Below are 16,521 nucleotides of genomic sequence, written 5' to 3' on the forward strand. Positions count from 1 at the left end.
TATGAGCAACACTGCAGACACTGTATTTTACATATTTGTAGATTACTTCTCTGCAGTTTCATGATCAAGCACTCAACATCTTTGAATTGATGCCAACCCTGTGGTCCTCAGGTTGCTCTTTCAGCCTGGTTTAGCCTGGCGTGGTAGCGAGGCCCCTGACTTCCTTGTGTATTTAGAGATGAAATAATTTATGTCTCTTTGGAAGCACATCATCAGGTCATTAAAAGTAACAGCTGGCTGTTTTGATGATCTTGGCTATTATTAGGATATTTGATCTCATTTTTTTAAAGCCACCCTCGTCCCTGTGATTAGCTGATATAGGTAGAGATATTGCCTTTCAAGCATTTTCCCTTTATACTATTGATGTCTTGAAGGCTCTGTGAAGCACACAAAAAAGTGTGGCATTAGATTCAGTCTTGCTGGTACTTGAAAAGTGGCTCCTGAAATAACTAGCCTCCTGGCAGGATGCCATCAGAACACTTGGGCACCAGCTGGTAGGAGGCTTTGAGGGAGGGAAAGGAATATAAGAAATTTATGGAGCCCCTTAAGATTTGGAAACGTGAAGTTATTGCCAACGGGAAAGCAAAATTGCTGTGAAGTTATACACAGCATACTAATGAAGACCAAAGCAGTTTACATGAACTCTGTTTCTAAGAGATAATGTTTAAATTCATGGAAAAGCATAGACTATTACTCCAGCAGAGTCACAGGTCAGAGGACAGTGAACCAGCTAAAGCAAGGAGAGATAAGGACATTTTTCTTATACCCACGTTATTGGTTAGCTTTGGGGATGCGAAAGAATATTTGGGCCTGTAACTTGTTCAAAAGCTGGTTTATCAATTAGCTGATAGTCTTCTCCAGTTAAATTACAAAGCATAGTAACCAGGTTATTGAGTGGCTAAAGTCATCAAAGGTAGTGAGCGGTATGACCCTGGCTTCTGTGTAATGAACACAACTTCCCACGTCATTTTTAGAAGCACCTGGACTCCAGGGCAGAGGAAAAGTTATTGAAGAAAGATTTGCTTTGCTTCATACTTCAATTTCAGGCTTTATAATTGTTAATCCTGATTTAGTATTTCCTTCTAGTGAAGGGCCTGCAATATGGTACTAGAAAGCATTTCAAGTTAAATGCTACTGTGAGGTGATTTTGCAGAACTTAAGTTCAAAACCTTTAGGGCTTTATAAAAATAGGAGGAGAGGGAATTTGTCCAAACACAGCTCTGGTGATAGAAAAGGATTACTTACTGAAATGTTTTAGTCAGTTGTGTGAGAATTCAGAGTTTTGGGGACTGGTTTTGTGATGATACGTGCATATCTCCTATATGGCATAATTTCCTTAATGGGCTCTGGGGCAGCCCCCTGGTCAAATATATATAAGCAGAATCTATGAATCATCTAAGTTGGATAAAGACTATAAATAGCCTCTTGCTAGTTTAGGAGAGGTCAAGTTTTATTGTCAAATTGAAAAAAAAGTTTGGGCTTTTAGAGCTTTTTGGATTTCAGAGTTGTGTACAAAAGATTATAGATCTGTGTTCTAGAAAAAAAATCTTATTGGCTATTCATTCACAGCAAAAAATGTTCAGCCACTTAGAGATTTCACACTTGTTTTTCTTTTCCCAAAGGAATTAAGAGGTTTGTGGCAGGGGCTCTGGGTCCGACTAATAAGACACTCTCTGTGTCCCCGTCTGTGGAAAGACCAGATTATAGGAACATCAGTGAGTATTTACTGTATATAATCGTTGATCTTGGGCAAGTACCTCTGTGCTTCAGTAAGCTATAAATCTGTAAAATGGAACCAATAACAGGGTTTACCTTAGAGTTACTGTGATTTAATCCATGTAAAAGGTGTACAACAGTGCCTGGAATATAGTAGACATCTAAATAGAAAGTTAGCTATGATGATGATTATTATTTGAACTTGCTTTCAAATGTATATGGTGTTATGTTAATGCTGCTTTGTCAGCTGTGGAAATGAAACCAACTAAAATAAAGCTGTAAACTCAGAAGTTGAGCAAATTTGGATACTAGGTTTGTGATCTATTATAGAATAGCCCACGATATCCTCATTTATCAGAAGGCAGTCTGTACTATCTAGACATCTGTATTAGTCCATTTTCACACTGCTGATAAAGACATACAATTTACAGAAGAAAGAGAGATTTAATGGACTTACAGTTCCATGTGGCTGGGGAAGCCTCATAATCGTGGCAGAAGGCAAGGAGGAGCAAGTCACATCTTACATGGATTGCAGCAGGCCAAGAGAAAGCTTGTGCAGGGAAACTTCCCCTTATAGAACCATCAGATCTTGTGAGACTTATTCACTATTACAAGAACAGCACGGAAAAGACCTGCCCCCATGATTCAATTACCTCCTACCAGGTCCTCTCACAACACGTGGGAATTCAAGATGAGATTTTGGTGGGGACACAGCCAAGCCATATCAACATGTTGGCATTATACATGTTATAAACTACCATATATAAACATACTTATATTGAGATCTGACAAAACATCCAAATATCTAGGTCAATTTCTAAGCATCAAGACTGTAGAAAACAAAATGCATTAAAATATCAGAGCTGAATAGTCATGATACCATGTCTGGTAGTGCAGTCTGTGGAGATGACAAGATCAAGCAAGTATAGTTTGTAGGTTTTTGGTTTATGGAACTTTGTGTGTTGTGATACCACACTTTTTCACCAGGAGCTGCTCATACCAGGCTTATGTGTTGTTGATGCTCTCTTTGGTCTAGACATGCCAGTGGGGAGCTAACTTCTCCTTGCTCTTGGGCTGTACAAGGCGAAGTACAGTAAGTCTTCACTTAACGTCATTCAGATTCTTGAAAACTGCATCTTTAAGCAAAATGATGCATAGTAGGCCCTCAATTAATGTCATTTCCTTGAACAGAATTTCATTATAATGTTGATTAGAAAGAAAGTACTGGTTTTGTTACATATTAGTCAAAGTTGCAATTTCTGAGAACCTGTCAGTGATGCTACAGGAGGACTTTATTGTATAGGCTTCTCTATTGGATATCTGAGCATTTTTTCTTTTTTGGTTGGGAGATAAAATGGGGAGAGAGATGATCTCTCATTTGGAAATAGATAATCAAATACATTTCTTTTTTTTTTTTTTTTTTTCAATTGAGACAGCGTCTCACTTTGTTGCCTAGGATGGCGTGCAGGGGCACGATCTTGACTTACTGCAGCCTCCACCTCTTGGGTTCGAGCGATTATCCTGCCTCACTCTTCCCAGTAGCTAGGGCTACAGGCGTGTGCCATCATGCCTGGCTAATTTTTATATTTTTAAAGTAGAGTTGGGGTTTTACCATGTTGGCCAGGCTGGTCTTGAACTCCTGACCTCAAGTGATCTGCTCGCCTCAGGCCCCCACAGTGCTGGCGTGAGCCACTGCACTGGGCGAGTCCAAGACATTTCTAACAAAAATTTTACCTAGGAGTGATTGAACACTTTTTGTTTGAGACTGAAATTGCCCACCAGATAGGTTTATTCTCTGACAGTTGGTGTAAGAGCAGAGACAAAATCTGCAGGCTTGCAGCCCTTTATCACAGAGTGACTTCAACTCAACCTGCGACCTGTCCACATCACTGTGGCATGTTTCTCACAGCCATCTGTTAACCGGTTGATTGAAATGAGCTGTGGAAAGAATAATGTATTTCAGAGATGTTGAATAAGGGGTACATGTTCAAGAAATTCGTACACCTTCCTTCTCACTCCTCAGCTTGTACATGGGAAGTGGAAGTTATGTGGCAGATGTTTAGGAACAGCTGCCTTCAGCTTACTTATTTACCTTCTGTCCCTGCCACCTTTCTTTATTTGGTTTCTTACAAAAGATCATGTTCTTATGGTACTGGTACCAAAACAGAGATACAGACCAATGGAACAGAACAGAGCCCTCAGAAATAATACCACACATCTACAACTATCTGATCTTTGACAAACCTGACAAAAATAAGAAATGGGAAACGATTCCCTATTTAACAAATGGTGCTGGGAAAACTGGCTAGCCATATGTAGAAAGCTGAAACTGGATCCCTTCCTTACACCTTATAGAAAAATTAATTCAAGGTGGATTAAAGACTTAAATTTAGACCTAAAACCATAAAAACCCTACAAGAAAACCTAGGCAATACCCTTCAGGACATAGGCATGGGCAAGGACTTCATGTCTAAAACACCAAAAGCAATGACAACAAAAACCAAAATTGACAAATGGGATCTAATTAAACTAAAGAGCTTCTGTACAACAAAAGAAACTACCATCAGAGTGAACAGGCAACCTACAGAATGGGAGAAAATTTTTGCAATCTACTCATCTGACAAAGGGCTATTATCTGGAATCTACAAAGAATTAAAATTTACAAGAAAGAAACAACCCCATCAACAAGTGGGCGAAGGATTGAACAGACACTTCTCAAAAGAAGACATTTATGCAGCCAATAGACACATGAAAAAATGCTCATCATCACTGGCCATCAAAGAAATGCAAATCAAAACCACAATGAGATACCATCTCACACCAGTTAGAATGGCGATCATTAAAAAGTCAGGAAACAACAGGTGCTGGAGAGGATGTGGAGAAATAGGAACACTTTTACACTGTTGGTAGGACTGTAAACTAGTTCAACCATTGTGGAAGACAGTGTGGTGATTCCCCAAGGATCTAGAACTAGAAATACCATTTGACCCAGCCATCCCATTATATTTGGGATATACCCGAAGGATTATAAATCATGCTGCTATAAAGACACATGCACACATATGTATATTGTGGCACTATTCACAATAGCGAAGACTTGGAACCAACCCAAATGTCCAACAATGATAGACTGGATTAAGAAAATGTGGCACATATACACCATGGAATACTATGCAGCCGCAATAGTTCATGTCCTTTGTAGGGATATGGATGGATGAAGCTGGAAACCATCATTCTCAGCAAACTATCGCAAGGACAAAAAAACAAACACTGCGTGTTCTCACTCATAGGTGGGAATTGAACAATGAGAACACTTGAACACAGGAAGGGGAACATCACACACTGGGGCCTGTTGTGGGGTAGGGGAAGGGGAAGGGATGGTATTAGGAGATATACCTAATGTAAATGATGAGTTAATGAGTGCAGCACACCAACATGGCACATATATACATATGTAACAGATCTGCACGTTGTGCACATGTACCCTAGAACTTAAAGTATAAATTAAAAAAATAAAAATAATAAAAAAGAAAAAGATCATGTTCTTAACTATGCATTCTAAACCAGCAGTAGTTCACAGGTGCCAGACCTACACTTGAGATACCCTAGGGCCATTCAGAGGATATTGATGACTGATGTGCTGGGTGTGATTTATTTTTTGCAGCATTTGATGAGCTTGTTGAAGCATACCAAGAGCAGGCCAAAGGACTTCTGGATGGCGGAGTTGATATCTTACTCATTGAAACTATTTTTGATACTGCCAATGCCAAGGTGAGCTAAGGGAGTAAAAGCAGACAGGGCTGGGCTGAGGGCTGTGGGAGAGTCTCCTGATGTTCAGAAAAGATAATATTAGCCATTATCAAAGTTAAATAAATTACCTGCATTTGCTCCCTTTTATTCTTGAGTGTTTTTAACTGAGGCCAGTACAATAAGAAAAGCTTAAACCTGCTTTTGAAGCTTTTAAAATAACTTTTTTCTAATTATGAAAATAGATATTTTGATATATAGCTAGTATAAATGCGTATATAGGTAATAAATACATGCTGCTGGTTCTAAATTTGAAAGATACATAAATACACAGAGTGAAAAGTGAATATCCTTTCCTTTCCTAGTCTTTAGTTATCCAGCTCCCTTTCCAGAGACAGCTACTATTGCCAGTTTGGGGGTCCTGACAGATGCTGTACAGATATAAGCATGCATGTACGTGTGTGTTTGTGTTCCTTACATACATGCAAAGGCACATAAATTTATGGAGAGAGAAGCAAATATCCTTATACATATGTTTTTACACAGTGTATCTGTAGGATACATTTCTACAAGTAAAATTGCTGAATCAAAGGGTATGTGCATTGTTAATTTTTATCTTTAGTGTCAAATTACCCTCGTTTGAGACTGGACTCAATTATACTCCGTTCAGCAAGAAGTGTACAATAGTGCTGGTTTCACAACACCCTCACTAGCGCAGTGTATTATTAAACTATTTGACCTTTTCCAGTTTGACAGGTGGTGCCTCACTGTAGTTTTAATTTGTATTTTTCTTACTACTAATGTAATTGATCATCTTTCTTCAGTTTTGGAGCCATTTATATTTCATTTTCTATGACTTACGTCTTCTGTCCTTTTTTTCTATTGGACTTTGGCTTTTTAAAATTGAGTCCTTTACTGAGAAAATGAGGCTCTTCTCAATAATGAACAGCAGCTACTGTCCTCCAGTTTGTTTGACATTTGACTTTCTTTATGGTGGTGATGGTGGTAGTGTGGTGGTGGTGTGTGTTTGTGTGTGCGTTTTAATGGTGTAGGAGAATTTTTCTTAAATGTTGTATGGTTGAATTTACAGATTCTATTTTCTTGTTGTGGAGGGGGAGACTATAGTTACAGAGGCACTCCTCAGTTGAAGAGAAGAAAAAAATGGAAAAATGGCCTTTTCCTCCCTAGTACTTTACAGTTTCATTAAATGTTTAATTGTTGTGGGAATCAGACCACAGGTCCAGAGTTTTTGAACTTTTCAAAAAGATCATTTTCTAAAGTACTTGCAAGGAAGAACATAGAGAGCCACTACCGGCCTGAAGCTGGATGACCACCCTACCTTGTTCTTAACACATGACTTTCATTGGGTTCTTTTTTATATATCTTTTTAGAAATTGTTTTGTGAATCTCCAGTAAACAAATTATAATTTGAAAAGGAAATCAGATATACATTTTGAAAATGAGAGCAGTAACAAACAAGATAAGGAATATATCTGAAATGAGATTCGTATATACATTTGCAAAGAGTCACGGTATTGTTTAGATTAGAAATAAGAGGGATTAACATGAGGGGATAAAGCATTAAAGATATGTTTTGTTGAGTTTCTGAGTTTTCAAATGTGTGGCATACATTCTGATTATATGGAACTAATGTCCCTCATGATGCATCTGGTATTTATTTTGGAGTGAGAAATAGAATCGGGAGCTAACTTTTTTCCTTTAAAGTTTAGTTTTCCTACCACCATCTATTAAGCATCCTGTTATTTCACAGTGATAGGAATGATGTGGAACATTATCCTTATCATCCAAAATTCTGGAGTGCATTTGGATCTAGTGTTTTCTAGTAATCTGTCTGCTGATGTGACGCTGTTGTACCATTTACCATAACATTAGAATATGTCTGAGTAACTGGTAGGCTTAGATTTTTTTTTTTCCATTGAGTCCCATCCCCTTTTCCAGATACCCCTTTTCATGGCTATTCTTACATGTTTGTTTTCCATAAGATCTTTAGGATCAATTTGTCTATTTCTAAAGAGGAAATTCTGATATTATTGATTTAGTAACTTTCCATGAAAAAACCTACCATCACAGGAAAGATACACGTTAATTACAGGTTGCATTCTGATTTCAGAGAATTAATTGTGAAAACATACATATCTTAAAATCAAGAAATAAAATGATAAAAAGAGAAGATCCATTACCTGGAACTTAATACGTGGACTGAACAGCACAGAATAACATAGGATTTGTACCTTTACTACCTAATCTAAGCTGATGCTGTTTTTTGCAATGATGGATACTGTTGGTTCATATACCTACCATGTGTATGAAAGGATGTGAAAAGCAGGGACATTCTTATTTATTAATTTTTGAGTCAGAGTCTTGTTCTGTCATCCAGGCTGGAGTGCAGTGGCATGATCACAGCTCAACTGCAACCTTGAACTCCTGAACTCAGGCAGTCGTCCTGTCTCAGCCTCCTGAGTGTTATTTATTTATTTTTAATTTTTACTGAGGAAAGGAAGAAAGAATACCCTTTAGCTCCTCCTCAGAGGAAATACTAGTTCCTAGGTGAACTTTCAGTCAGCTTTTGTTTTGTTTTAATATGCACAGTATTACACTTGAGAAAGGGGTGCTGGAGTTGTGCCTTATAAGGAAGACACTTCTTCCCAGAGAGCTTGATGTATATCTTATCTGAAGAGGTCTTAGAAAAGGGTGCATTCTAATCAGGAAGTTAGACTAATCTTGGAAACAGTCTCAGAAATAAAGACGTTCTTTCTTTTTTCCCTGACAGGCAGCTGTGTTTGCACTCCAAAACCTTTTTGAGGAGAAATATGCTCCCCGGCCTATCTTTGTAAGTTCTAAAGTGTTTGCACAATACGTTCTGTCTTCTATTAATAATTGTCCTTTTGAGCATGTTTTTCCCCGCCTTGCATAGTAGAACTATTAATAGTATCTTTTAGAACTCACCTACTTTAACTTCCATTGTTCACTTCCCTCCCACCACTTCTAGACTAATAACAGTCTTATATCTGGAGAGGCAAGGAAAATGAATCTAGAAGTAGCTGATGAAAGGCAAGCTGTTCAAAAGAAGCCCACTGTATTGGTCCTTGAAGCCAAAGGCTTCAAGGCTCAGTCTCATTAAGGCCCAAGGAGGGTGGCCTTGCATGCTGATGGCCACATAGCCAACACCAAAGACACCAGACTGCCACTTTATTAACTCAGTAGGCAGACCTCTCTGCTGAGTCCTAAAATTGCTTGGTGAGAAGCGAATTGAATCCAAACAAGGGTGTTAGATAAGTCCCATGTTTAACAGCAGGAGGTCAGGATAACTTGATGTTATCTCTGGGAAAACTGCCTCTAATAAGACTGGATGTGTGAATTCCAAAGTTGTTTCAGTCATTGCTTTTGCCTCAGTGACTTTCCCTTGTCTCTGTTTCTGTGGCTTCCTGCCTCTTCCCCTGATCTCTTGGCATATGTCTGTTCTGACTGTTATAGAAAGTGCTCCCTTTGAATTTGAGTTCCACATTTCTTTTCCTTGTAAAAGAGCAAAGGAAGTCAGCTTGTTCATTTGATTTTGTCTTTATAGCTATATTCTTGAGTCTGTATTGTTGACTTTGTTTACTTTGTCAATTCAGATTTCAGGGACGATTGTTGATAAAAGTGGACGGACTCTTTCTGGACAGACAGGAGAGGCATTTGTCATCAGCTTGTCTCATGCAGAACCACTCTGGTGAGTGATCCATCTTTCTGTAACTTCTTTTCTTTTTTTTTTTTTTGTTTTTTTTTTTTGAGACGGAGTCTTGCTCTGTCACCCAGGCTGGAGTGCAGTGGCCGGACCTCAGCTCACTGCAAGCTCCGCCTCCCAGGTTTACGCCATTCTCCTGTCTCAGCCTCCCGAGTAGCTGGGACTACAGGCGCCCGCCACCTCGCCCGGCTAGTTTTTTTTGTATTTTTTAGTAGAGACGGGGTTTCACCGTGCTAGCCATGGTCTCGATCTCCTGACCTCGTGATCCGCCCGTCTCGGCCTCCCAAAGTGCTGGGATTACAGGCTTGAGCCACCGCGCCCGGCCTGTAACTTCTTTTCTTTATGGGGGAACCTTTTCTCATGGCTGTGGAATATGACCTGGGAGGGGATTGCTTCCACATATTTTTACTGTACCATTTCTATATTGAGTTTCCTTTAAGTACTTTCCGACTTTTCCCAAAAGGATTCAGAAGATTGCTGCCTAAATGGGTCAATTTGAGGGACTGGAAAAGTTCTCATATGGTTGCCTGTTTGTCTGTAGGTGTGCCCTTTATAGTTTGCAGTGCTTTGCAGATTTTAGGGCAGTGCCACTCCCTATTTATGAGGCAACCAGAAGCAGTCATTCATGGAATAATGTGGGAATTCTAAAGCTCAGGTTTTTATCTGTAAAGTGAATATGGCATTTGGCATGGTGGTGTGTGCCTGTAGTCCCAGCTACTTGGGAGGTGGAAGCAGGAGAGGATCTCTTAAGGCCAGGTGTTGGAGGCTATAGCTCCTGTGAATAACCACTGTATTTCAGCTTGGCCAACATAGCAGGACCCTGTCTCTGAATAATTAAATTAACATGACTTTTAAAATCTATTTAAAAATATCTCCCTATTTACATTTTATTTTTCATATCAAAATGTTTTAAATTGTGTACTTTGAGTGACATGGAAGAGTATCTGAGTATATATACCGTTTTTTGCCTGGAGTTTTTTTTTATTCCTGGGCTTTTTTCTTCTATTCCTCCTGCCTGGAAGCTATGCTGGTCCCCTTCCCCTTTTCCCCTGTTTCCGTCCACCATACCTCTTCACTCTGCTGACTTCTTCTTAGCCTTTTTTTTTTTTTTTTTTTTTTTTGAGACGGAGTCTCGCTCTGTCGCCCAGGCTGGAGTGCAGTGGCCGGATCTCAGCTCACTGCAAGCTCCGCCTCCCGGGTTCCCGCCATTCTCCTGCCTCAGCCTCCCGAGTAGCTGGGACTACAGGCGCCGCTACCTCGCCCGGCTAGTTTTTTGTATGTTTTTAGTAGAGACGAGGTTTCACCGTGTTAGCCAGGATGGTCTCGATCTCCCGACCTCATGATCCGCCCGTCTCGGCCTCCCAAAGTGCTGGGATTACAGGCGTGAGCCACCGCGCCCGGCCTTCTTAGCCTTTAAGACTCAAGAATCTTCCCTCCAGAGAACATTCCCTCTCTCACTAGCCCAGATCGATGTTCTTTGTTTACTTTTATTTTAGCCTTTACCATAAAAAGTAAGAGTAGTAGACATTTGTTGAGAGTTTGCTGTGTGCCAGGCTCTGTTCTAAGTGCTTTATGTGAGTTCTTTCTTTAATTCTGGCAGTAACACCTTGAGGGTTGGTACTGGTATTAATGTCCCCATTTTAACAAGAAGGGTACTGAGACTCAGAGGTTGTAACTCACCCAAGGTGAAGTAAATAGAGAATCTGGGGACAGGGGCATACTTTTAACCACTGTGTTATATCACATTTTATCAATTATGTGATGTTCTTTTTTTTCACACTTAAATGTTTGTAATTACAGAGCGCATCTTACAGTTGACTTAATATCATATTGTGGTTTCTTAAAAGGTGCTATTAATTTAAAGTGCATTAATAGACATTTGATTGGGCCTGACAATTAAGAAAATCGTTGTCTTGAACTGGTTGTAGATGACCTTCACAGCTTACGAGTTTTTTTCTGAGCAGTCTCTTCATCTTTATTTCTCTAGTGTTTAGTGGAATTCTTGGCACATAGTAGGGATGTAATAAATGTTTAACAGAAAAACTGAGGGTAGGAAGTGTAGGGGTCTCTGAAGACAAATTTTATCTAGTTTATTTAAATTTTTGTGCCTATCCGTGAGTGTTTGGAGCATTCCTCCCTTCACTGTCTTTCTCTTTTCCCGCCCCTTTGCTAAGTCTGAATTTGTTATGTGGTTAAGTAAATGACATTGTAATGGATATATGTTACTCATGATGTATTTGTCAAAACCCAGAGAATATACAAAACCAAGAATGAACCCTAATTTTCACTGTAGACTTTAGTTACTAATCATGTATTGCTATTGGTTCACATTCTAATAGGTGTACCACACCAATGCAAGATCTTAATAATAATGATGTAGTCTTTCCTAGCGATTAGGTAAAACCTCTGTGTTGTCCTGGGTGTCACTGGAGTCTTTAGTTTGCCGAGAGTTCTCCAGGGCGCCTTAGAGGACGTTCTTCCTGCCACTGCCTCACCTCCAGGAGTCCCAAGATGAGGTTTTATTGAGGTCTAAATAATTTATGTTTTTATTTCTTAAGGAAACATTCAGTTTATTCTGACTTTTGATCCACTCAGTGTTTAATTAAAAATTTAAAAAAATAATCCTTTCTATGACTTCAACTCGCCCGGCTAATTTTTTGTATTTTTTAGTAGAGACAGGGTTTCACCGTGTTAGCCAGCATGGTCTCGATCTTCTGACCTCTTGATCCGCCCGTCTCGGCCTCCCAAAGTGCTGGGATTACAGGCTTGAGCCACCGCGCCCGGCCCACAGAGAGAATGTATTTGCTCTCTATTTCGCTATGAATCTTACAGACTGTAGGGGCAGATAGAAGGCAGCAAATAATATGTGAAAAGGATACATATTCTTACATATATGTAGGAAACTTTTGCTTACTGACTTGCGCTTATCACGAACTATAGAACAGTGGGATAGAGCCTTTATATTACTGGTAATTCATCAAATATTTATTGAAATACTACTATATGTCCTGGAATACAGGCCAATGTGGAATAGTCCACACTAGGAGAAGTGCATAAGTAAATTAAAATATAAAATACACAATGCTATACAGAACTATGAATAAAAATCTGGCAATACATGGGGTAGTGGAGTTCTTGTGGGATTTAGAGACAGCTTGTAAAGAAGGTGACATTTGATCTAGGTTTTGAAAACAGGAGACAGAGTTTTCTCTTCTTTTTTTCTTTTGAGATGGAGTCTCAAAATTTTCTTATTATGAACAGCTTGCATTGGTGTGGTACACCTATTACAATATGAACCAATATCAATACATTATTATTAACTGAAGTCTGTAGTTTACCTTAGGGTTCACTCTTGGTTTTGTATATTCTGTGGGTTTTGACAAATATATCATGAGTAACATATATCCATTACAGTATCATACAGAGTAGTTTCATTGCCCCCAAAATCTGTTGTGCTCCACTTATTTATTCTTTGTCCTGGCTCGCTGGCAAGGAATCTTTTAACCGTCTCTAAAGTTTTGCTGTTTCCAGAATGGAATATAGTTGAGACCACATAGTATGTAGCCTTTTCACACTGGCTTCTTTCACTGAGTGATCTTCATTTCAGGTTCATTCATGTCTTTGTAGGCTTGATAACTTGTTTCTTTTTAACACTAAATAATATTCCGTTGCGAAGACGTACTACGGGTTTTTTCCATTCACATATTGAAGACCATCTTGGTTGCCTCCAAGTTGGAGCAACTATGAACAAATCTCCCGTGGCCTTTCTGCGCTACTCACAGAGGAGTCCATCCAGTGTTCTGGATTCCCACTGTAACTTAAAGGGAAACTTTCATAATGTCTGGAGCCCTGGATGCCCTGCAAATGAAAGAGGAGGATGTCCTTAAGTTCCTTGCAGCAGGAACCCATTTAGGTGGCACCAATCTTGACTTCCAAATGAAACAGTACCTCTATAAAGGAAAAATGATGGGATCTACATCATAAATCTGAAGAGGACCTGGGAGAAGCTTCTGCTGGCAGCTTGTGCCGTTGTTGCCATTAAAAACCCTGCTGATGTCAGTGTCATATCCTCCAGGAATACTGACCAGAGGGCCATGCTGAAGTTTGCTGCTGCCACTGGAGCCACTCTAGTTCCTGGCCGCTTCACTTCTGGAACCTTCACTAACCAGATCCAGGCAGCCTTCCGGGAACCACGGCTTCTTGTGGTTACTGACTTGAGGGCTGACCAGCAGCCTCTTGTGGAGGCATCTTTATGTTAACCTGCCTACCATTGCTCTGTGTAACGCAGATTCGCCTCTGCACTATGTGAACATCGCCATTGCATGCAACAAGGGAGCTCACTCGGTGGGTTTGATCTTAATGATTTAATCATCTGTAAATGCCCCACCTTCCAACGCTGTTTCATTGGCAATTCAATTTCAACATGAATTTTGGCATGGACAAACCACATCCAAACTATAGCAAATCCTTTATCAGATAATGTGTTTCGCAAATATATTTTCCCAGCCTGTGGTTTGTCTTCTCATGCTCTTAATACTCTCTTTTGCTGAACAGTTTTAAATCTTAGTGAAGTTCTAGTTATCAGTTTTTTTTTCATGGACCCTACCTTTGGTGTTTTACCTAAAAACTCATTGCCAAACCCACGATCATGTAACTTTTTTCTGTGTTATTTACAAAATTTTAATCGTTTTGCAATTTATATATACGTCTTGTGTTCCATTCCATTAGTCTTTGTGAAAGATGTAATGTCTGTGTCTAAATTAACTTTTTCAAATGCAGATGCCCAATAGTTCCAGCACCATTTGTTGGAAAGAATATCCATTCTCCATTGGATTGCCTTTGTTTCTGTCAAAGATTAGTTGAATATATTTGCGTGGTTCTATTTCTGGACTCTATTCTGTTCCATTAATCTGTTTGTCTCTCACCAATTCCACATCGTCTTGATTGCTTGAGCTTTTTAGTAAGTATTGGAGTTGGATAGGTCAGTCCTTCAACTTTTGTTTTTTCTCTCATTGTTGTGTTGGCTATTCTGGGTCTTTTGTCTCGCCATACAAACTTTAGAGTCAGTTTGTTGATAGTCACAAAGTAACTGCTAGGATTTTCATTGGGATTCTTTTGAATATAGATCAAGTGTGAGAATTGATACCTTAACAATATTGTCTTCGTCTTCCTCTTTATAAACTTGAAATATGTTTTCATTTATTTAGATCCACTTTAATGTCTTTTTTTTTTCATATAGATCCAAGTATTTCTTTTGTTTTGATGCTAGTGTAAATGGTTTTGTGGGTTTTTTTTTTTTTTTTTTTTTTTTTGAGACAGGGTCTTGCTGTGTCATTCAGGCTGGAGTGCTGTGGCATGATCATGGCTCACTGCAGCCTCAACCTGCCAGGCTTAATTGATCCTTCTGCCTCAGCCACCTAAGTAGTTGGGACTACAGGTGTGTGCCACCACGCCTGGTTAATTTTTTTATTTTTTGCAGAGCTGGGGTTTCGCTGTGTTGCCCAGGCTGGTCTCAAACTCCTGGGCTCAGGTGATCCACCTGCCTTGGCCTCCCAAAATGCTGAGATTATAGGCATGAGCCACCGTACCTGGCATGTGTTTTTAATTGCAAATTTTGATTGCTTATATCTGGTATATAAGTAAACAATTGAGTTTTGTATAGTTACCTTGTATTTTGAAACCTTGGTATAATTGCTTGTTCAAGGAGTTTTTAGTGATTCTTTGGGATTCTGTACATAAACGATCATGTCATATGTGAACAAAGACAGTTTTATTTCTTCCTTTCCGATCAGTATAGTGTACCTTTTACTTTCTGTCTTTTCTTATTGCATAGGGACTTCAAATACAATATTGAGTAAGCGATGAGAGTGGGTATCCTTGCTTTGTTCCTTATCTTAGCAGGAAAGCATCTAGTTTCACATGATTAAGCTTGATATTAGCTGGAAGTTTTTTCTAGATACTCTTTATCAAGTCGAAATTTCCCCCATTCCTAGTTTGCTGAATTTTTTTAAATGAATGAGTATTGGATGTTTGTTAAATAAAATTAATTTTGGAATCATTTCAGATTTATAGAAAAGTTGCAAAGATAGTGCAGAGAATTTCTCTATATTCTTTTAGTTTTCATGTTAACATAATGCATGACTGTGGTACTTTTGTAAAAACTAAGAGTATATTACTATAGTTTGAGTATCCCTTATCCGAAATGCTTGGGACCAGAAGTGTTTTTGGATTGTGGAGTTTTTCAAATTCTGGAATATTTGCACTATACTTACAGTTTAGTGTCCTTAATCTGGAATCTGATATGGTCCAATGAACATTTCTTTTGTGGGTCATGTCAGTTCTCAAGAAGTTTCATATTTTGAAGTATTTTGGATTTCCACGTTTCAGATTAGGGATATTTAACCTATATTAACTAAACTCCAGACTTTATTCAGATTTCAAGGGTTTTCCACTGATAATCTGTTTTCTATTCAAGGATCCAGTCTAGGATGCCACATTGCACTTAGGAATCACAGTAAAAGGAAAAAAGTAAAATGTGAAAACATTAGAGATCACATAGTCTGGTAACTTCGCAGTTGGCTCATAAATTCTGGAAGACCTCAGGCCCGCCACCCGCTGACAACCTTTTAGGATAGCAGGGTCTCTGCCTGTGGGGTAGTGCCTAAGTCTTGGTCTCCTGGACTTTAAGGGTAGCTTCTTTCCACCATTCCATGTTCCTTCTGCCTCCAAGATTTCCCACCTTTTAAATGTTGCTTTCAGGTCAGTTTTTTTTTTTTTTTTTTTTTTTAAGCAGTGTTAGCTTGTTGATATTTCTGCCCCACAGTATACCATGTGAACTAATTTAAGGAGTCCATCCATAGGCAGGGTCTTTCAGCTGTAAGATTATCTGAAGATGGAGACATTGGCAAAAATATTTAGTGCTGCAGGGGACCTCAATGAGATGGCTTTGAAGGTAGTTGAATAAAAGTGCTTTGAATGAGATTTATTACCCACTTGGTTTTAGATATATTGTCTCTATATATAACTTATATGCATAAATATGAATGAGAGATGATGTTTTTAATATGTTTTTTCTGTTTTTCTAGCATTGGATTAAATTGTGCTTTGGGTGCAGCTGAAATGAGACCTTTTATTGAAATGATTGGAAAATGTACAACAGCCTATGTCCTCTGTTATCCCAATGCAGGTATGTGTTTCAAGGGGGTCACACATGGGGAGATAAAAGTAACATAAGACATGGCGTTGATGAGGTAAGAGATCGTGAATAAAAATCTTGTTTTGCAGGTGTTGGTATAGTTGACACTTAATAAATG

The 16,521-nt window shown here is 39.0% G+C and overlaps 1 protein-coding gene across 3 annotated transcripts in view; it reads left to right on the forward strand.

Annotated features, from left to right (window-relative positions):
- The window catches only part of MTR (5-methyltetrahydrofolate-homocysteine methyltransferase), a 103,231-nt gene that overhangs the window by 12,797 nt on the left and 73,913 nt on the right, over positions 1-16,521 (forward strand). For all 3 annotated transcript variants that reach the window (XM_025359846.1, XM_025359855.1, XM_025359861.1), the window contains exons 5-9: positions 1,623-1,715; positions 5,381-5,487; positions 8,255-8,314; positions 9,099-9,193; positions 16,294-16,394. In XM_025359846.1, the coding sequence (XP_025215631.1) occupies positions 1,623-1,715; positions 5,381-5,487; positions 8,255-8,314; positions 9,099-9,193; positions 16,294-16,394 (456 nt within the window). The remainder of the gene's footprint in view (positions 1-1,622; positions 1,716-5,380; positions 5,488-8,254; positions 8,315-9,098; positions 9,194-16,293; positions 16,395-16,521) is intronic.

This window comes from Theropithecus gelada, chromosome 1, assembly GCF_003255815.1.
Source record: "Theropithecus gelada isolate Dixy chromosome 1, Tgel_1.0, whole genome shotgun sequence".
NCBI classification, from domain to species: Eukaryota; Metazoa; Chordata; class Mammalia; order Primates; family Cercopithecidae; genus Theropithecus; species Theropithecus gelada.